The sequence below is a fragment of the Microcebus murinus genome, chromosome 7, assembly GCF_040939455.1.
Source record: "Microcebus murinus isolate Inina chromosome 7, M.murinus_Inina_mat1.0, whole genome shotgun sequence".
NCBI lineage: Eukaryota > Metazoa > Chordata > Mammalia > Primates > Cheirogaleidae > Microcebus > Microcebus murinus.
The window spans coordinates 19,774,731-19,796,856 of NC_134110.1; the positions used below are offsets into that span (position 1 = coordinate 19,774,731).

General features: G+C 44.8%; 1 protein-coding gene across 2 annotated transcripts in view; it reads left to right on the top strand.

Moving 5' to 3' along the window:
* Nucleotides 1–20,643, top strand: part of CHRNA7 (cholinergic receptor nicotinic alpha 7 subunit) — a 125,121-nt gene extending 104,478 nt beyond the window's left edge. For both annotated transcript variants that reach the window (XM_012764626.2, XM_076004828.1), the window contains 6 exons: nt 2,284–2,363; nt 5,947–6,114; nt 6,742–6,936; nt 7,887–7,973; nt 12,048–12,157; nt 15,875–20,643. In XM_012764626.2, coding sequence (XP_012620080.1) covers nt 2,284–2,363; nt 5,947–6,114; nt 6,742–6,936; nt 7,887–7,973; nt 12,048–12,157; nt 15,875–16,393 — 1,159 coding nt within the window. In that variant the 3' untranslated portion in view covers nt 16,394–20,643. The remainder of the gene's footprint in view (nt 1–2,283; nt 2,364–5,946; nt 6,115–6,741; nt 6,937–7,886; nt 7,974–12,047; nt 12,158–15,874) is intronic.
* Nucleotides 20,644–22,126: the final 1,483 nt, after the last annotated feature.

Sequence of the window (22,126 nt, forward strand, 5' to 3'; positions counted from 1 at the left end):
CCCACCACCCAAAGTTGCTGGGACCACATGGTATGTGCCACAAGGTCCAGCTAATTTTTCTATTTTTTATAGAGATGGGGTCTCCTTGGTTCTCAGCCTAGTCTCAAACTCCTGGCCTCAACTGATCCTCCTACTCCTGCCTCAGCCTCCCAAAGTGCTGGGATGACAGTTGTGAGCCACTGCGCCCGGCCTGGTTGCCTTTTTTCTTATTGCAAGAATTTTTAAAAATGTGTCCTTAATCAAACTCGTGATGTTTCCCAGCTCACTGCTTCTTCTTTCTGTCCTGAATCCTCTCCATTCTCTCCTCAGCACACCAACGTCTGGCTCTGATTTGGACCCAACCTTTTCTAGGTCTACTGCCCAGCTTGTTGTGGAAATCCCTTTTCTTGATCTCCAGGTTTAGTCTAAAAGTGTATTTCTTCTCTCTTGGTTTCATGCTCATTGTTCCAGAGCTGACCAATGAAATATACATGGGAAACCGGCTCTCTGAGGCCTTAACATTCTTGAAAGTGGCTTTTTTTTCCCTTCACGCTTGAATGGTTTCTTTCTGCTCTAGGAAGCTTCTTTGCATTATTTCTTTGGTAATTTTCTTCCTCCCATTCTCCCTGTTGGCTCCTGATGGAGCTTCTGGTAATGGAGTGAGTTCCCCTGGCCTTGTCCTCTGAGCCATCTCTCCTTTCTGTCTGACGTTTCATGCCTGTGATTTTTATCAGCCTAATCTCCCACCCATTTATACAGTTATTTCATAAGTCACAGCATTAATTTCCATATTGCTGTCTATCTTTCTGATGGCAGTATCCTCTCGAATATTTGGAGGATATTACTTTTAAAAGAAATAATTTTTCAGTCTGTTCATTGGCTCTTTCTGGATCATTTTTATGTGCCTGTTCTTGCTTGTTTGTCTCATGCTGAGACTGTCCTCAAATGCCTCGTGATCCTGAGTTTTCCCCTGGGAGGGCCACAGGTGCCAAAGTGTGGGGAACTTGACTTTGTGGTGCTGGCCCTTGACTGGCTACCTGTGTTTTCTGGATGTAGTTTATTTTTATTTACATGTACAGCTGTGTTTTAAGGGTACCAGGGGTTTATTTAAATCAGGTGTGGTAAGACACAGGGACCCAGAAATGACTGTCATGAAGGAAGTGTTTACTCACCCCTCCTTACAAGCAGGAGGCTTAGCACACCATGCAGGGCCATGCTGGGGGACACCAGAGTCGGTCAGGTGGCAGAGGGAGTGGGGAAGACCCTGGCAGGAGACTTCACTGTGGTTTCTGCAGGAAGGAACGGGAGAGGCAGCGTAAGCCGGCTTAGCCTTAGGACTGGCCAGTTTGAATGACTTCTGTAGGCTCTGGGGCGGAGGGATCCCCCCGCTTGGCTGGTACCCGGCCCTGGGGTGATGAGGGCAGCTAGATGGTGACCCCAAGCATGACAGCCTGATGAAGGAGATATTTGGGCGGATGAGCTCTGGATTTATTGATTTGTATTTGAAAGGAGAGCTCGTAATCAAGTTGTTCACTATGTCTGGGACTTGACTAGCCCTGGGAGAGGCATTCCCTCCAGGGATAGCAAGACCCCAGATGGCAAAGCATCAGAATACAGAAAATCCAAGACATGGTTAATGCAGGCTGTTTGTTTAATTGCTGTTGTTTTTTCCTCTGTGTGTGTGTGTCTGTCTGTGTGTTTGTGTTTCCTTTATACAAGTTTTTAACTCCTGGCTGCAGGACACTTAAACATGGGGAGGGGAGGGGGCTGAGGTGCATTCATCTAAAACTTGAACTTAATTCTGCTGCCTTCCCCACCCCATCCCCGTCCTTCTTGTCATCACTAATTGTGGGCCCTCTGGTGCAGTTTTGGGCATTCAAGATACATGTATTAAGCACCAACCAAGTGTGGGCCCCACTCAAGAGGCTGGCACTGGAGCCCTGAACTCAGCGGGTCAGAATCTCCTCCCTGTGGGGCTCTGGGGAGGCAGTGCACTCCCCCTACTCCATATGGCCTACGTCTGCCCTTGTCCTCCTAAGTCATTTTCAGGTCTCATTTTGGTTAAGAGCTTTGGTTTGTGTACGTTAAGAATAAAGTCATGATTAATGTGAAAATGGAAATGGGGTAGACACTGGCTGCCCCGAGCTGTGTTCTCAGAAGACTTCCTGGGAGACCCACAGTGGTGCTAGCAGGCCAGGTGTGGGATGTCTCAGTGTAGACAGGAGCTGACGACAGCCCCAAGGGCACCAGGAGAGATGCACAGCTTGGTGGCGCAGGCTCATTTAACCCTTTTCCTGTTTCCAGTGCTGATGAGCGATTTGACGCCACGTTCCACACCAACGTCTTGGTGAATTCTTCTGGGCACTGCCAGTACCTCCCCCCAGGTAAGCGCCACTTCCTTTGCTGACTTACAGTTAGAATATTCAAGTGAGTTTGGGTATCAGTCCCGACACTGCCCACTAGACGGGTGGGCCAGCTCGGTGTGCCGTGCACCCTCTCCCACTGTCACTCCCGCCCCTCCTCTTCTCTCCCTGCTTGCTCCTGTTTCTAGACTCCAGAATGTGGTCTCCTTTGTCTGGAATCCTGATGGCTCCAGCTGTCTTCACTAGTGTGTTGTACGTTACTTGCTTTTTGTGTTCCTTAAAGTTAATCCACAATTAAAGCCTCCCTGGCCAGGTAATTTCCAGCTCCCAACCTGCAAGCCGGATCTCCAGGCCCTACTTCTCCATTTCAGCTGGACATTTTCCTTCCCACACGACTCCCTATCTTGGCAGGTACAGCCCGCTAGGTTCTGGGGATGGGAAGGTGAGAGTTCTACCGACCCATCTTGAGTGCACATGTTGTAGAGCACACGTGGGGTCCATGCAAGGTCCTGTGGTTTCAAGGGAGAGCTCATTGGTGACTACCTGTTCCTGAATGAGTTTCTGTCTTTCTCAACCCCTGATGGTTAACTGCTTCCTGGGATTGGTTCTTCTCCCACCAGCCCATCATCTCTGTGCATACGCAGGGCCCTGGGCTCTCAGTGCACAATCCACCCATAGGACACTGGGGACTTATGGCCTGGGGCACACTCAGGGTGTGTTTTAGCATATTGATATTAACAGTCAGGGTTTCTTGATCTTTCAGGAGATTTTTTACAAATTCTTTTCCAGGATTATCTCCCCCATCACAGCTGTTTGTTTTGTTTAACATCCTGCTCACAGGCCATCTGCAGCTACCTCCCTACCCCCCACTACTGCTCACTCACACACACACCACACGCTCACAGCACACACGCTAACGCAAAGTCACACACACAGCACACACGCAAATTCACATACACTCACACGTACAGCACATACACTAACACAAATTCACCCATACAGCATACACACTAACACAAATTAATACTCACACAGGCACACATACAGCACACACACTAACACCAATTGACAGTCACACACATACAGTCACACAGCACACAGCAATTCACATTCACATACATACACTCACACAGCACACAAACACAAATTCACACTCACACATACACACAGCATACACACAAATTCACATCCACACACATACATGTATACATACAGCATGCACACTAACACAAATTCACACATACACACGTGTTCACAGAGCACACACACAGTAACACATACAGACAACACATACTAACACACATTCACACACATATACTCACACATACAGCACACACTAACATAAATTCAGACTCACATACATACACATACACACAGCACACACACTAACACAAATTCACACACAGCCCACATATTCACACCACACACTCATACATACACATCTCACACACACACACACACACAGAGCCCTCACACAGACACACACACCACAGAGCACAGCCCTCGCCTGCAGTCCGCCCCCGTCTCAGGCCGTCTCATCCCTGTCACGGCACAGGCCAGGCTGGCGTTGCCCTCTGAGTGGTGTTTACGTGGTCTTCCTGCCAGCAGGTGACAAGCATGCCCCGGGCTGAGTCTGTGTTTGCTCACTCAGACGCCACCACTGAGTGAATGACTCAGTGATTGAACCTGTCACAGCAGCTACCTCCCAGTCACGTTTGCACAAAGTGAAGAAGTCCAGCTTTCCAGGCTTTCTATCTCAAAGCATCTGCTTTCCCGCTGCTCCCTGGATCGGCACCCCGTGCATTTCCTCCTAACAGCAGGCCCTGTGCACAGGGGGGCTGCGGGGTGGGCCTTCCATCACACACGGGGGCTTTTTCACCAGGCCTGAAAATGACGGCTTCTATTTTGAGGGCTATTTTAGAAAACAACCTCCAGTAGTGACTCGTGTAGGAGAACATGGTACTGCAGGTTGTTTTGAAGGCTGAGGCTATTTCCAGCTACAGGAACAGCACTGAGGATTCAATCCTCAAGCTGCCTGAGTGCAGCAGCCCCTCTTGGGCCTGATTGCTGTGTCCCCACTTCAGTAGCCCTGACTGGAACAGGACACATCGTACTGTGACTGTGGGAGTCTCCCACAGCGTCGGGCTGGGGGGCAGCAAGCCCCCGCGGTCGGGGGAGTGCAGACTGGTTCCCAGTGCTGCTGTGCCTATGGGTGGGGAGGCCTGGGGGAGAAAGAATGTTTGGGGGCAAGCTTAGAAATAGAGACTTGATTATGCCATGACTCTTTTACCCCGTGTGTTTATTTTTTAACAGCTTTAATGAGGTAGAATTTACATATCATGCATTTTAAGTGCATGATTCAACAATTTTTAGTATATTTACAGAATTATGCAATCATTACCACAGTCTAGATTTAGCTCATTCCCATCACCCGACCGCGATGCCTTTTGCCTGTTTGCAGTTAATCCCTGTTCCCATCACCAGCCCCAGGCAACCGCTGATCTGCTTTCTGTCTCCAGAAAGTCTCTCTCTTGGGTCATTTCATACAAATGGAATCATAAGGTTATATAGAGTTTTCTAACTTGCAAACAATGTGGGTTTTGAGAGATCCAGCGCGTGGCTGTGGGCAGTGTCTGTGGTGACTCCAGGTTCCTGTGAACGATGGATGCAGTGCCTCACATCAAATTTAAAAAAACTTGAGGACAAAATATTTATTATCTTTTCCCAACTTGGCTGCAGAGTGGGGTCCTTCTTTGCAAAGTGATTGAGTCCCTTCCTCCATGAATTCTTTCTTTAATTCAGTAGCAGAAATGTACAGAGTGCCTGGCCGGCCCCATGAGCACTGGGACACTGAGCTATCCATGTCTTCCAGAGAGGCCAAGTCTCTCTCTGGGTAGGGACGAGCACATGGACTTAAATACCTGGAGTGGCCTCTTCTTCCATGTCCTAGTCGGGAATAGCTCTTTTTAGTGGAAACTCTTTCCTGTATTCAAGTACTATCTCTTCAGCTGAAATTTATCAGTTCTTGTTCCGTTCTTGATCTAGAATTTAAATTTGTTAAAATCTAGTTTTAACTAGAATTCTAGATTATATCTCTATGTAATCAAGTGCACTCCCAATTTTTAACCTAAAGAAAATACCCACCTCACCCCACCCCAAACACCCCACACAACCCTACTACATCTCAGATTTAATTTTTAACCATGTCATCATTTTTATCAACTTCTCTGAGATTTTTTTACATTCCTTATTTTTCTCTTATTATTTAGAGTCTGAAGATGCTCCTAGTAAATGCAAATTTATAGAGCTATTTTTATTTTTGCACAGAAAGCCCTCGAAAGAGTCTTCTTTGACAGAGCTTGTCAGTGTTGTGTTTGAATTTTAAAAGATAGTGAGAGTTGAGCTGAGCTGCTGTTTTAGAGATTTTGCACACACACACACACACACACACACACACACACACATACACAAAGATGCAGTTTGCTCTGGACAGGATGAATGCAGTTTGGATGGGCGAAACAGGCTGAAGGAACTGCTTTGTATTTTGAGCACATCTCAGTTAGCTTCTGTTTCAGTCTTCTGACTATTTCTATCACCCACATAGGCATATTCAAGAGCTCCTGCTACATCGATGTGCGCTGGTTTCCCTTTGATATGCAGCAGTGCAAACTGAAGTTTGGGTCCTGGTCTTACGGAGGCTGGTCATTGGATCTGCAGATGCAGGAGGCAGATATCAGTAGCTACATCCCAAATGGAGAGTGGGACCTCGTGGGTAAGCCCAGGAAAGAGACAGGACTAGCAGCCTGGAAGAAAGATGCTTTGTTCCTGTATGAGCTAAAGTTTGGGATTTTCCACTGTTCTTTTCAGTGAGAGCTTTTTTAAATTCTGAAGCATTATCCATAATTTACTAAGAGTTATATGCTGAGAAACAAAACAATTGGAAAACTTGATGCTTTCTAAGAGGAACTTGCAACTATAGTGAGGGCACATTTAAATAAATTGGTGCTAGTGGAGGTATCCCCCCTATATTATTTGAATCTAGTCCATTCCTAAAATCAGGTTGCATAGCAAATTTCAGTTGGTGGGAACCTATATTTGATTATTTTAAATGAAAAAACAATTATTACATTTTTAACACTTGAAAAGTGACAATGTATTGTTAATCATCATGTATTTCCAATCCATCAAACGAATATTTACCCATTTGCTTCACTGTCACTAAGATACCCTTAAAGAGCTCTATAATAAACCAGCAAGGGTCTATTCAAACACTAATCACCTGATTTTTTAGCATTTAGCAACCTCTAGGGCTATGCTTGTGTGTGGCATACTCGTTGAAATAAACATGGTAATTTATTATATTCTAACCATGGTTCCTTTCCTTCTCCTCCCCATGGAGGGATCCCCGGAAAGAGGAATGAGAAGTTCTATGAATGCTGCAAAGAGCCGTACCCAGACGTCACCTTCACGCTGACCATGCGCCGCAGGACCCTCTACTATGGCCTCAACCTGCTCATCCCCTGTGTGCTCATCTCCGCCCTTGCCCTGCTGGTGTTTCTGCTCCCCGCAGACTCTGGGGAGAAGATCTCCCTGGGTAAGTGCCCCAGGCCCTTCCTTGAAGTCAGCTCTGCAGGGCTCAGTGCGGATAGTGCAGCAGCCAGGCTGGGTTTTGGGGGCCTGTGTGGCTCATCACACGTGGACCTCCCAGCCTAGGATGTATCCAGGACGCCAGAGGCTCCTGATTCAGGTTTGGTGCCCTCCTGGGAATACTGTAGGATCCTCGGATCGTCTGCCCCTACACTAAGGACAGGGACACACAGGGAGGGGCCAACTGGATTCTGCCCTGAGGCACTGTGTTTTCTCCCCTCCTGCAGCCCCGCACTGTTCCTTGATGGCCACTGGTCAGCATTCCTTGTGGACAGGTAGTAGTTTAGCTCAATGTCAGCTTGCATTTGTGTGCTCCTGTACACGGTGCAGTCCCTGACGATCACCCCCACATGAGGGTAAGGGAACTAAGATTTCGAATGGTGAATGAGTTTCTCAATATCTTGAAGAGCTACTAATGATCATGTGCAGTACATGGTAGAAATCATTCTCAAACTGGCATCTTCTGAGTTTGTTTGAGCTCTCAAACATTAAATGACATATCCAAGGTCACACAGCTTTAAGTATCAAACTTAAGACCTGAAACCAGGTCTTCTGACTACATACTTTCTTTTTCCTGCTACATGAAAACTACCTCTCAATAATAATGCAATAAGGAAAGTGAGAGACAACTGTGCTAAGTTAAATCATTCAGTTTGTGTTAATCCTTCCCAAGTTCTGGCTCCTAAACTCGTCTCCATCGGGGACTCCGCAGAGACTGGTGAAAGGCGTGGACTCTGCCCAGGAACATGCACGTGCACATGTGTAGAGAAACCATGCACTCCGTGACGTTCCCCCAGCACTTCGTTGTTTGAGTCTGCGATTGGGAACCTCTGTTAGACAACATGTGGGCCTTATTGTCTGTTTTATCTAAGGAACCACTGTGTGTTTATGTTTTAGGGATAACGGTTTTGCTGTCTCTCACTGTCTTCATGCTGCTTGTGGCTGAGATCATGCCAGCAACATCTGATTCCGTGCCATTGATAGGTAAGGCAAGAGCTGGGATCCTCTTAAAGACACGGTGTTAAAGAGTGCCTAGGATTGCCCTGCAGATGAAACTAGAAGGAAGGTGGCTGTACTGCCCCCTTGTTCTGCTGGGAGGGTCTGATTTGCTGTAACCATTCTGAGAGTGACCCATGGCCTCTGGTCACCTGGGCCCAAGTAAGGGGAAGGGATGACCAGCTTTGCAGTTGGACTTTAACTTGCAGAAATGACCCCTCCCCCTCCCATAATTCTCCCCATCATGCTTGCTTTGGAGCCAGATATTTTATCATTAGAAATTTATTATTTTAGTTTAACATGTTGTTTTCCCACAAAGCCTTTGTTAAAATGGGGGAAGCACATACTTTAACTCTTAGCCATTGTTTCCTGAGATAACTCAAACTCTGTATAGAATAAAAGTTTTTGGGGCAATATGAATAGGACAAATATGAATGGGACAAATATGCCAGGACAGGTGTGAGGCATGACCTTCTGCCTAGGACAACAGCATTGAGAGTCTCCACTCCCATTGGGTGGTAGGGGCTGGGAACAGGAACACAGTCTGTGATTATGCCTGTTGGCCCTGCTACCTGAGGACCTTCCTCTGTGGCTAACTAGGGGTAGGTTGTAGTGGAGCACCTTGCCCAGATACCCCCAGGCTTCAAGAACCAAGAAGCCAAGGACCTTCTTTGTGGAACTCCCCTATGTGAATATTTTGGCCAGAGAAACTGTTGTTATGAGAAGCCTTTGTGGTTGTCACATTGTTTTTGGTCCCATCCAGACAGGGTGGAACTACCTTTCAACCTGGCTCTGACCTCGTTTGTTCTATGCCACCTTCTAATACATTGCTTGCAACAGAAACCACCCTTCCTGGGGCTGTTGGCAGCCTTGTCTTGGCTGATGAATCCCCTAGGAAGGGCTTGGCTGATGCACAGCCCACATCTAGAAGGACGGGATGTTTTTGGCCTCAGGCACGTCAGCTTTGCTGCCCTGTGTTGAGCATTGACCCTGGTCATTGTATTAGTTTATTCTGCTCAGACTGCCCTAACAAAATGCCCCGGACTGAGTGGCTTCAATAACAGCAATTTATTTTCTCACAGTTCTGGAGGCTGTAAGTCTGAGACCAGGGTGTCAGCAGGGCTGGTTTCCTGTGAAGCATCGGTCCGGGGCTTGCAGACGACTACCTTCAGGATGCTTTGTCCCTACGTGATCCTTCCTCTGGGCACATGTAGCCCTCCTGTCTCTCTGTGTGTCCAAATTTCTTCTTTTTGTTAGTAAGGGCACTAGTAAGATTGGATTAGGGCTCATCCTAATAACCTCATTTTACCTTAATTACCTCCAACCCTATCTGGGGTACTGGACTTAGAGCATTGGCATGTGGCTTTTAGGGGGACACAGTTGAGCGCATAACAGTCACAGTTTGGTCCACTCTCCTTCTACTTCACAGAGGGCCCTGATGCTAGTGTAAGTTCCACATGTCCACCTCTGACAGAGCTCTTCTCAGGGACCTCTTGGTCTCTGTAGGAAGCAGTGAGTTCCTTCCTAGCCAGAGGGCGGGTGGTAGGCTCAGCCAGGTGTGTGGGCCGTACACTTAGGCTCCTGCACCATGAAGCTTTTCACTTAGAGCTCAGGCCTCAAGAGTGAGCAGCTATACCCAAGGTCTAATAGTCAGAGTTGCCAATTAAAGACCACCTCCTCCATGCCAGGCTTTCTTCTAGATCTTGGCCCATATAATCCCTAATTCCTGCACTAATCCTGTGAGGAAGGGCGCTTTTTTTTTCATTATTTATTTATTTATTATTTCAGCATATTATGGAGGTGCAAATGTTAAGCTTACATATATTGCCCTTGCCCCCCCTCCCCCCTCAAGTCAGAGCTTCAAGCGTGTCCATCCCCCAGATGGTGTGCATCCCACTCATTACGTATGTATATACCCCCATACGCAGCCTTTCCAGCTGAGTGGGGCCATTTCAGCCCCTCCCTGACAGCTTTGCCCAGAAGCAGAGAACAGACCTTTGACCCCTGCTAACAGCATTTGTGGTGCTTGAGGGCAGGCTTAACCAACCCAGTTCCGCCCAGACTCCCTCCAAGACCTGCCCTCACTGAGGTGGAGAATAAGGACACACCTGGAAGTCCCAGGGCACCACCCACCATGTGAGGCACAAGAGTGCCTCTCTAGAGGAACAAGAGCTAGTTATAGGGAGGAAAGACTTTTTATTTCTTAGTTCTGACTACTCTAACAAATTGCTATGGACTGGGCAGCTTAAACAACAGACATTTATTCTTACAGTTCTGGCAGCTGGAAGTCAGAGATCAGGGTGCCAAGTTCAGGTTCTGGTGAGGGTCCACCTCCTGGTTTTACAGGTGGCTGTCTTCTCACTGTGGCCCCATGTGGCAGAAAGAGAGCTAATTAGCTCTCTGGCTTCTTTATACAAAGGACACTAATCCCATTCATAAGGGCTCCATCCTCAGGACCTGCTTACGTTCTCTGAGAAAAACACCATTTCCCTGCTTATATAACACACATTCCTGATACCCGATGTGCACGTTTTCCCCACACAGACCAGTTCTCTGACACCAGCTGGGTGTGCTACAGTTCAGTTCAGTTCTGACACTGTCTGTCTGGAGCTAGGGTAGACCCCACAGGTTAGGGGCTCAGTCACACAGACGGCCCTCACTTCAAGTGCTAGTCACATGTCTCAGCTTCCCACACTCTGACTAATGGCTGCCTGTCCTTGGGTTCAGTCGTTTATTAGAATGGCTCACAAAACTCAGGAAGGCACTTTATTTATGTTTACTGGTTATGATAAAGGACATTATAAAGGATACAGATGACCAGTCAGATGGGAGAGATGCAGAGAGCATGTGGGATGGGGTGAGCTTCCATCCTCTCTGGGTGCCACCCTCCAGGTACCCCCATATGCTCAGCAACTGGAAACTTTCTGAGCCCTGTCCCTGCGGGTTGTTAAGGAGGCCTCATTACATAGGCACGATTGGTTACATCATTTGCCATTAGTGACCAACTCAATTTTCTGTCCCTCTCTCCTCCCCAGAGGTCAAGGGTGAGGCATTTTTAATGATAACATTGGTTCCCTTGGCAACCAGCGCTCATCCTGAGATAACCCAGGAACCCCTGGCCACCAGTGATCTTATTAGCATATGAAAAGACACATATGACTTGGAGATTCAAGAGTACGAGCTGTATGCCAGGAAGTGGGAAGAAGACCAAATATTATTTCTTATTGTAAATGAGAATATTGTATCTCCCAAAGGCCCACCTCCAAATTCCCTCCCATTTGGACTAGGGTTTTAACACATGAATTTTGTGGGGACACCACAAACATTCCATCCTTTGCATTATCCCTGTCGAAGAACTCGAGGCCCAGAGAAGCTGAGTAGCCTGTCTAAGCTCCCAGCCTGCAGCCAGAGGACCAGGACTAAGGCCTTTTCAGCTGTTCCCTGCTGTTTCTGATCTGGGCCTAGGAAGAGACACATGGCCAGGGCTCTATGCTAGTGGAAGCTGATGTTCTAGGCCTGAAAAGTCACTGTCACTGACATCTTTGTCAGGCTGAATATCTGGAACCCCTACCCTGAGTGTCCCCTGAGATGGAGCCAGACTCATTTCCCAAACTAGCAACCTAACTGTCCAGGACTGATAGAGCAGCCTTGGGGTGCTCAGGTTTGCCCTATCATACCCCAGAGTATATCCAAGTCCAGCAGTCATGACCATAATCTCCCTGTCCATTGATTACTCATGGTAAGAATCTTATCACCATCCTTCCAGGCACTGCTAGCTCTCATTGACAGACAAGGAAGACAGGGTATCCGGAAGTAGAATCAGTGAGGTAAGGCCTCTCCATGGGTGGGAAGTCAGACCTTGCAGGCAGGTCTCTGCCCCACCGGAAGGTGGGTGGTGGGCTGCAGGCCTGGCCAGCAGCAGGAGGCAGTCCTGTCTGGCACCCAGACAACACTGCACCCTGAGGCCTGATGGGCAGAGAACCTAGTCAGGGCGCTCCTGTCCTGCGACATTCAGCTCCCAGGGGGCCCCCACGTCTCACCCTGCCTCTGTTCTCTCCGCAGCCCAGTACTTCGCCAGCACCATGATCATCGTGGGCCTCTCTGTGGTGGTGACAGTGATTGTGCTACAGTACCACCACCATGACCCTGACGGGGGCAAAATGCCCAAGTGGGTACGTCCCTTCCGCCCTCCCTGTAAAGGATGCTCCTCTTATGGTTTATTTTAAAAATCACACAAAAACTGGCGTTCCTAAACAAAGAGCTTTATTTTTCACATGACTTCACCAGCCTGCATGTATTTGCATAGAGTCCAGCCACGAGGAGGGTGCTCCTTACCGTCCCACAGCGCTGGGATCTCCAACTGCAGATGCAGCTGCAAGGCGTGACGTGCATTTAGTCACCTCCAGGAATAGGGAGTTTCTGGGCCTCCTAAACACATTCACTGTGCAATAATTTACACTTACCCAAATGTTAACTTAGGAAAGATTGCTTTTGTAAAAAATTGCTTTCTAAAGTTATCATTTCCTCTCAGATTTTTTTTTTCTCCAGGGCCCATTACCCTCACACAATTAATGAAGACCCTCCCTCTAGCTCATACTGCCGGCACTCCGGGAGCTCAGCCTGGATAGTGGCATCTCACCCACAGATCACATCGCTGCCGTCCCTGAGGCCTGTTTTGAGAAGGCCACCTCTCGAAACACTGGGGTACATCTGCATACGTTCACCTGCATTCTTGTCTGTCTGCCTTAGACCCTGACACACGCAGGCTAGACACCAGGCCAGGTGTGACAGCAGGGGCCTGGTGTGTCTGTCTTTCTCTCTGTCTGTTTGAAGCACTTACCTATGCACAGGCAATCCTGCTCCCATTCCTGCCCCTCACCCTGCATCTGTCGCCAATACTGATAAGCATTTTAAGAGTGCTTTCCTTTTCCTTCCAGTGTTTATTTATGCAAATACAAAATTATAAACACTTATTTTTATTTCTTATAAGTATTTTGACTGATGGGAAGATAACGGAGTTAAGATAGGAAGATATATTAATAAAACCATTTTTAATGACCTGGATCACTCTATGGCTCCAGAAAAATCTTAATTAAGAGCATATGCTAATTATTCACCTCTCAGCATAAAAGCTTATTAAAACCAATTGGCTGAGAACGAAAGATGAAGTTTATACGTCTCTCTTGGTTTATATAGCACACTGCATTTTTTCTTTCATTCTGTGTGTATTTGAAACACAAACAGCCTCTGAGGGACTTTTATTATGATCTGTTGCTATGAGGAAGACACTGCCGTGCGCAGTGGCATTATGTGACATTTGCACAGCTAGAAACAAAACTGTAGCCTAACGGATGAGGTCAAGAGCGCAGTCTGAGAAGTGCCGGGAGGATAATTTTATCTTCTGCGATGCTTTGGCTTTGAAAGCTAATAATTCAGGCCATGGGATTCCAAGTCGACATAGTGGTGCGCCAAGGGGTATGCAGACCCCAGGTGGTGGGAGAAGGCTGGTGCGGCCCAGCTCCTTGTGTGCGCAGCCGCCTCCGCGTCCAGACACACTCGCTGCCCCGCAGCCTCCCTACCAGTCTGGCTCAGGCTCACTGGTGCCTTCCCAGAGTGGGCTGGGCTAAAGTCGCAGGATTTTGAGAAGAATCTCATAGACACTTTTACAGATGAGGCCATGGATGTCTAAACAAGGGACTTAACCACTCCCTCACTCACTGTAGGACCTTGAGTCACTTTATTAGCCTCTTTGAGCTTCAGTTTGTCTGCTGTAAAATGGGGGCATTATACAGAGCCCCAAAAGGCCCAAGTGGGATGACACATCTCATGAGCCTTGTGTGGGGCGCCAAACTCAACCAAGGTTTCACACAAGGCCATGTGTCCCTGCTCCTCCACGGTCGGCAGACCTGGTGTTTGCAGGATGTACAGAGCGCCTCTTGTTTTGTAAAAAGTACTGTGAAACATAGGTTATCCTTACAGTGGCAGTGGAGCTGGTCTGATGCTTTCTTGTTCTTTTCATCACCTGCTTCCAGACCTGGATGCTGCAGTTGTCTTTGCTAAGATGCCATAAAAAGATTACCCATAATGAATCCCTACAGATGTGAACTTCACGACTTACTATCTGTACCTACATATAGGAAATATACCCTTTAGGTTGCTGATGGAATTTCCCCATAATCATAAAATAAAATGAAATAAAGTCAGCATCTAGATAATTTCAGGGAAAGGGCCCACTTTTCACACACTGATCTGGATAGGTGTTAGAGAGGGTTTCCCCCCCCCCCTTAAACCTGGATTGAGGCTTTAGATGCCTCCCTTCTTTCCCTGAGAGACAAAAGCAATATAAACTCTTAGGGTGATTTTTCTTCAGCTTCTTCCATGGGCATATGTTTATAAAAACTTTAGAACAGAGCACAATAAACTGTAGCCCCAGTGGTCAAATACAGCTTACCAACTGTTTCTGTGAACAAAATTGTATTAGCAAACAGCCATACCTATCATTTGCATGCTTTCCGTGTGTGCTACATCAGCAGAGTTGAGTAGTTCCAGCAGAGACCTTAGTGCATGAGGTATTTATACCCTGGCCTTAAAGGAAAGTTTGCCGACTGCTGCTTTTTACTTTTCAAAAGTACTTTCCCAGACATCATCTTATTTGGTCTTCATCAAAGCCTAATGATTGAGGTTAGAGGTTCGTAAATTTCCTTGGTTCACAGCACATTAGTATTTCAGGAATTTTTTTCACAGAGCCCTTAAGCCAAAAGAAATAATACCTAATGCTCTCTTTATTAAATAGATCAAAGCAACTTAATAAGTATTTTTATGCCTTAACAATGTAGCACCTGTAGGGGACAGCACAGCCTCTCAAATCTTGGGATCAGATTGGAGGTCACTACCTTCATTTTCTGTTTCATGTGGAATCCCTTGGTACTTGCCGTTTATCAGGGCAACTTTGAATATCAATTTTGGAAAGATAGGTTGTCATCACAAGGGATGTGGTGATCTAATGCGGGAAGCCTGAACTGCATCAAGCTTCAAGTTCCTTTGGTGTCTGATAGATGTCTTGGGTTGCCCTTAAAAATTTTAAATCTCCCAGGCACTCCTGGGAGCTTGCAGTGGCCTTCCAGAGAGCCTGACACATAATGTGGGTGACTGCGTAGGTCTGATGATCCCTTGGTTCTACATAAGGAAAGATCAGAGAGGAAAGTGACTTTTCTTTTTTACACAGCTCAGGGGTTCTCTTACCAAGACAACCTTCTTCTCCCGCAAGGCTGTCTTCCCTGAGATTGTGGGATGCCTGCTCCAAGGAAACATTCAACTTGCTCCCAGGGTGATTCTGTAAGGGTTTTATTCTGGCCTCACATTTGACTCAGCCCTTTGTAATGCACAGGCACTGCTTGCCTGTGTAACATCATCTATCTGAGAGGCAATGGAGCCTGTTACCACCAGCATCAATGAAGCAGGACTTTTTTTTAATGTACAACTGCAAAATGTTTTCAATTTTTAAAATTTTTTTTGTTTCAAAATATTAAGGTGGTATGAATGTTTTTGTCACATGAATAACTTTTGGTCATGTCCATAAGTGTGCCCATCACCTGTTCTTTATTTTTGACTGACTGGGTTAATTCGAAAGAGTTGTCGTCAAGCTCTGAAATTCTTTCCTCTGCCTGGTCTAGTCTATTCATAAAGCTTTCCACTGTGTTTTGTATTTCCTTAAATGAATTTTTCATTTCCAGAAGTTCTATTTGTCTTTTTTGTATGTGTGTGTGTGTGTGTTTTTTGTTTTTTTGGTTTTTTTTTTGCTAATATGTCTATTTCTTTAGGAAATTTTTCATTTATGTATAGGATCTTGCTGTTGGGATCAGCTGATGCCCATTCTGTTGTCTCCCCAGACCAGAGTCATCCTTCTGAACTGGTGTGCCTGGTTCCTGCGCATGAAGCGGCCTGGGGAAGACAAGGTCCGCCCTGCCTGCCAACACAAGCAGCGCCGCTGCAGCCTGGCAAGTGTGGAGATGAGCACCATGGCAGCGCCGCCAGCCAGCAATGGGAACCTGCTGTACATTGGCTTCCGGGGCCTGGATGGCATGCACTGTGCCCCAACCCCTGACTCTGGGGTTGTGTGTGGCCGCATGGCCTGCTCCCCGACGCATGATGAACACCTCCTGCATGGCGGGCATCCCCCCGAGGGTGACCCGGACCTGGCCAAAATCCTGGAGGAGGTCCGCTACATCGCCAACCGCTTCCGCTGCCAGGATGAGAGCGAGGCGGTCTGCAGCGAGTGGAAGTTCGCGGCGTGTGTGGTGGACCGCCTGTGCCTCATGGCCTTCTCCGTCTTCACCATCATCTGCACCATTGGCATCCTGATGTCCGCTCCGAACTTTGTCGAGGCTGTGTCCAAAGACTTCGCATAACTTCACCTGGTTCTGGACATGCGAGAAACACATAGATAGGCAGAGTCTCTTTGGCTTGGTGAGAATTTGGGGTGCTAATCCCTCAACAGCATTAAACTTGGCAATTCCAATGTACCTTGTAGCTGTCAATCATGTTGGTTATGGTTTCCTTGTTACTTTTGGTAGTAGGATCTCAGCACCTTTTGTTTAATCATCGTAGGTGGGCTAATCGATACCCTTGGCACATCCTTATGGTTGGTCAGCAGGGCCACTGAGAGATCGTTTTGCCCACTTGCCTGCTTCCTGGAGAGCCCTTCAGAGAGGTCCTGGTAGCTCCTGATTTCTAGGGGAAGCCTGTATAGTTGGTTTTGCATGCCTGCATGTCACCTGCCATGAAGGTCTACGTGAAAATTCAACCTGTGCTTTTGCCTGTGTACAAACCAAGATTGAAACTAATAATAATAATAAACCAAACTCACTAAATCCATTCAAATAATTGACTTGTAAAAGGAAAACAAACAAAACAGTAGAACTAAAAGTCTATCTGTTGGTTTTTCTGAAATTCAACTTTTTTTTCTCTCTCTACCAAAGACAGTTGGTAGAGAGAAACAGTTTTATGCTGTTTCTACATTTAAAAAAGTAGAGAGGCACAGTTTGTCTTATAAACTATGTTTTTACCAGGCTGACTGATTTCTGCCAACCTTCCCTGTCAAGGGCACCAGAGGGACACAGGTTTGTGTCGACTCCAAACTAGGGCCAGGCCCTCCTGAGTGCACGGGTGTGTCTTCTATGGATCACAGATGACTCCAAGTTTCCTGGACACTGAGGAATTTAGTGATTCTGTTCTATTCTGCAAAACCCTAAGAACAAATAGAGTTCTTTTAGAACTAACAGCCCAAAGGAATAGCTAATGCTAAGTTAAACCAGGTTTGTGGTGTTTTTTTTTTTGTTGTTGTTGTTGTTGTTTTAAATAATAGATTAGCTGAGTCACATGTATTGGAGATGATCAGTCTTAGGAATTTTTACATTTATACAAATGCACAAGTTAAACTAAAAGTATTCCTCAGCTTTTCCTGCATGTGTCAGGACCAGGGGGAGGGGCTGGGACATCTTGTGTCCCCTATGAAGCAGGCACTGGGGAGGGAATGGTGCGGCCAATGGCTTCTCTGGATGCCAGGCCAGGGGCAGTCAACAGAAAGGAGTTGGCAGACAATCTCAGTCAGCAGCTCTGTTTCTAGCTTTTGGGGATCTGCCTCCCCCCAGCTTGTCTACCCCAGCTTCAGCCTAGTTGGCTCAGGGTCCATGGGTGGATTTACTGGAGGATGGGTGTTTTGAAAACAAGAGAAACTTTAATTTTTAAACCTATGTGATAACACAATTCTCTCTTTATATTATCTAACTGACAATATCACTTTGCCTCTTCTCATCAGAGGGTAATTCACCAAGAAAGACTTCTGCTGTTGCATTGTGTCATGTGCCAACTGCTTGGAGCTCAAAACTGCAGGTTTCTGAGCTCCTAGAGATCTTTAATTTGCCTTGATGTGGTCACATCATGTGGGAAGATTAGATTTTCAGAGTAAAAGAAATATGTACATTTTCCCAACCATCTAGTTCACTCATGTCTGGACAAAGCACACGAATGTATTTGTACTGGAGGAAAACGGAGGGGTGTGTGTGTGTATGTGTGCCTGCACAAGCGCCTGTATATGTGATGGAAGACAGGAGACCTTGATTACAACAAGAAGGTTGATAAATCAGGACATTCCAGCCTCAGGCCTCTTGGAGCAGGGTCCTCCTCAGCGTTCCCTCATTCTACAGGGTGTGGATGAATGATGCACATGATTTTCTGTGTTTTTTTTTTTTGTTGTTGTTGTTGTTTTCTATTAAAGTGTCTTCAGAAACAAGTAGAAGGATTTTGATACATAAAGAAAATGCTTAATTTCTTATGGTTATACAAAAATTGATACCTACCAGATTTTTGCTTTAAAAAGAAAATCTTATTACTTTTGTATTTTATATGGGAAACATGAAAAGCAAACAAAAGCAGTTCATAGTTTGACCACCCAAATAACTACTTTGTCATTTACAAAAAAGTAATAATAAGGAATAGATGTGCATATAGTCAGAACTAAGCATCGAATGGTTAATAAACCACCTCTCACAGGCTCCTGTACTCCCTGTTTCTTCACCCCACAGGGATCCACTGATGAGCTTCTAGAGGCCTTTCAAGAAAGGAAAGGAGGGAGCCAAAGAGGGAGAGGCGGGTGTGGGAGAGACCTCCCCTTTCCAGCGCTCATGCTCTGCAAAGCGCTCTGTACCTTGCTTTTCTCATGCAGTGTTTTGTCTTCCAGATCTTTCCATAATAATATATAAAGATCTACCTCATTACCCTTACTAGCTGCTTAGTGTTCCATTGTCTCAGCAAACTATAATTTATTTGAATAGTCTTTTATTGGTGAACATATGAATATTTCCAGTTTTTATTTTTATATACAAATCTATAATTAACATCCTTGTACATATATCTTGGCATACTTTTGTGACTATATCTTGATATAAATTCCCATTTGGAATTGCTGGATTAAGGTTATGTGCATTTAAAATTTTGGTAGATATTGCCAGATTATCTTGCAGAAACTAGTCAATAGATATAACTCCACCAGTATGATAAAAGGGCCAGTTTCTCAGCTTTCTGGTACTAAGTATTTTCAAGCAATTTTTTTCCAATCTAATTGGTATAAAATGATATTTAGGAATATTATTATGATTTTAGTTTATTTTATTATGAGTGAAGTGGAACACCTTTTCAAGTGTTTATTGCTAATTTCAGTTTTTATAAATTTATATCTTTTATCTAATTTTTAATTGAGTTATTTGGATTTTCTTAATTTGTTGTGTACTCTGGGACATTTTTGTCTTAGGTCTTGAAAATATTTTTGTTTTTCATTTGTTTTTTGAAGGTATCTATTGATTTGATTATTTATTAGCATAGAGAAAGTTTAACATTTTATGTTGAAAATTGATCCATATTTTCCTTTGTAGATCCTGGGGTTTGTTTCCAGTTTTAAAAAGCCTTCCCTATTTTGAGATTATGAATAAAACTTACTCATATTTTCTTCTAAAACTTTATGGTTTCACTTGTTTACCTTTATATCTTCTAACTCCTGGAATTCATTTATTGTAGGAATTGGAGGTAAAGATCCACTTTTTTTTCCCTCTAAATGGTGGTCAGTTCTGCCAGCAAATATAAAAATATGCATTTCTGTAATACAATTGCAATCTTTTCCCTGATTGTTCAAAATGTCACCTTATATGCAAACTGAGTTTCTTTAAGTGTTTGGTTCTATTTCTATTCTATTGATTGAACTATGAATGCCTTTAATTTCTAAACTTTATTCACACTAATATTAGTATTTTCAAGTCCACACTCTTCTCAACTCTTCCCCTCTCTCTCATATGCATAATTTTTAAAAAATTGGGGTCATGATGAATTTATGCATTAATCGAATCTTCCTATTCAAGAACACTGCAGTCTAGGCTTGTGTTCAAGTCTAATTTTATGTCTCTCAGTAAAGTTTTATGGTTTTGTTCAGTCAGGTCCTACGAATTCCTTGTTTATTTCCAGATGTTTTACCATGTGGCTACCATTTTCAATAGAATCATTTATTCCATTTTATTTTCCAACTGGGCGTACAGGAAAGTAGTTGGTTTCTATATATGAATGTTATAATCAACCACAGTAATTGTGATTTCTTATTGTTTCTAAGATTTTCTTTTGGCTCTTCCTTTCCAATATCTCCCTTACTTCTTCCGCTTATCCAGTCACACCTGAGGACAGTGTTGAGCAGCAGCGGTTCCAGAGGCACACTTACGCTATCCTTGATGCAAATGGCATGTTTTAATGTTTCTCCATTTAACTTATATGAAGACATGTATTTTCCTTGCTGTAATAAAAACCGTATCCATGTGTTCTCAAATTATTAACACTGGGGAAAATGTAGCTGTTAGATTTTTGTCAAAGCCTCCTCAGTATTCATAGGAATTTTCAGGTTTTTCTCTCTGCTCGAGTAGTATGTTTAATTATATTAATAGACTCTGTAAGACCAAATCGTTACGTTCTGGAGGTGATCCCTACTTGGTCTCACGAGATTTGCTATCATTATCCATAATTGGGGTTGCTTATTCTACAGCTTGCTTTCATGTGTTGTTTATTCCAGATTTGATTTAATTTTATGCTTATTTCAAGAAATAAAAAAAATTACAAACCAAAACCTCTATATTCTACAACCATTTACTTTGTTTTAAAATTTTAGAATTATTTTCTGCTTAAGTGTAAAGAAGCTACCTGGACTGTCTGGGCCTGCTTGGGATGTTTCTGGACTATTTTCTCTGTGCAGGTTAGGTCCTGGGCACTTCTGGAGTCAATTTTACCTATGTTTCTCTTAAATAAAATTATTTTCATCCATTTATCTACATAGTCACATAGTATTGCAATATAGGCACTGTAGATTTTTAATTTCCTCTGTATTTGTGGTTATTCCTTTTTTTTTTTTTTTTTTACTTCATTTCTCATTGTGTGCATTCTTCCTTCAGTGTTTATTGATTTAGCTTGCCATGGGTTTATTTTTTATATGTTTAGACAGTGGACCCTTAGACTTACTCATCTGTTTGAGGAACTGGCTGTGGGGCCCTGAGCTGGCCCAGACCTGCCTGGTGACAGCAAGAGGCAGCATAGGACAAGCCACAGCTGTTGGAGGTGCTGCTGTCCCCAGCCTGGCTCCAAGGGCTTGGGGCATGGTTCCGCCCTTCCCCTGGTTAGTGGGAGCCTGTGGGGCAAACCAGGCAAGACAGCATGCGTGGGTCAGACATAGCTAGTCATCTCTCTCAACTGGACCACAATTAGTTGGATAAAAGTCTTATAGAAGCTTTAAAAAGCAGAGCCCTCTTGAGGTGTAGACCTCAGGAAGTAGCCCTTTCTTACATAATAACTTCCTCTGATTCTCTCTTCTTTGTGGCACAAACCCTTCCCAGTCTGACCTCACCACTTACAGCTCCTTTTCTAATTACTGTTTACTTCATTTGCATATGAGTTTGACCTTTTAATGTCATAATTTGTCTTCAGCTGAGGAAGAGGTCCCAAAGTCATGGCCCCCAGAGATGCCGCCTACAGATTCAGACTTTATGGAACTCTTTGTGCCTTCAGCACACTCACTTTGGGAATGACAGGAATGCTAAACCTGCCATGGTTCTGCCTGGTTCTTTACCTTTTCTTGTCGGTCTGTCCATCAGCTCATTTAACATTTTACACTCTTTCATAACTTTATTTTTCTGCTAACAGCTTTGTTGCCATTCCCACCACTACTGTGTTAGAGTCCTGTGAGTTCACCTTCTAAGTACTTCACATCAACAAATTTGACTATTACATTTTGTAATTCTTGAATTTTTGCTTTTATTTTTAATATTTCTGTCCTCTTGTATTTTTATTAAAAAGTATTATATGTTTTTAATTGTGACAAATATGCAGCATGAAATTTACTGTTTCAATCTTTTTAAAGTGTCCTGTTCAGTGGCATTAAGCACACACTATTGTACAACCATCATCACTGTCCATCTCCAGAACTTGTTCATCTTTCCAAGCTGAAACCTTGCACCCACTAAACTCCCTGTTTCCCTCTCCCCTCAGCCCTGGCACCCACATTCTACTTTCTGTCTCTATGAATTTAACTTCTCTGGGTACCTTATATGAATGAAATC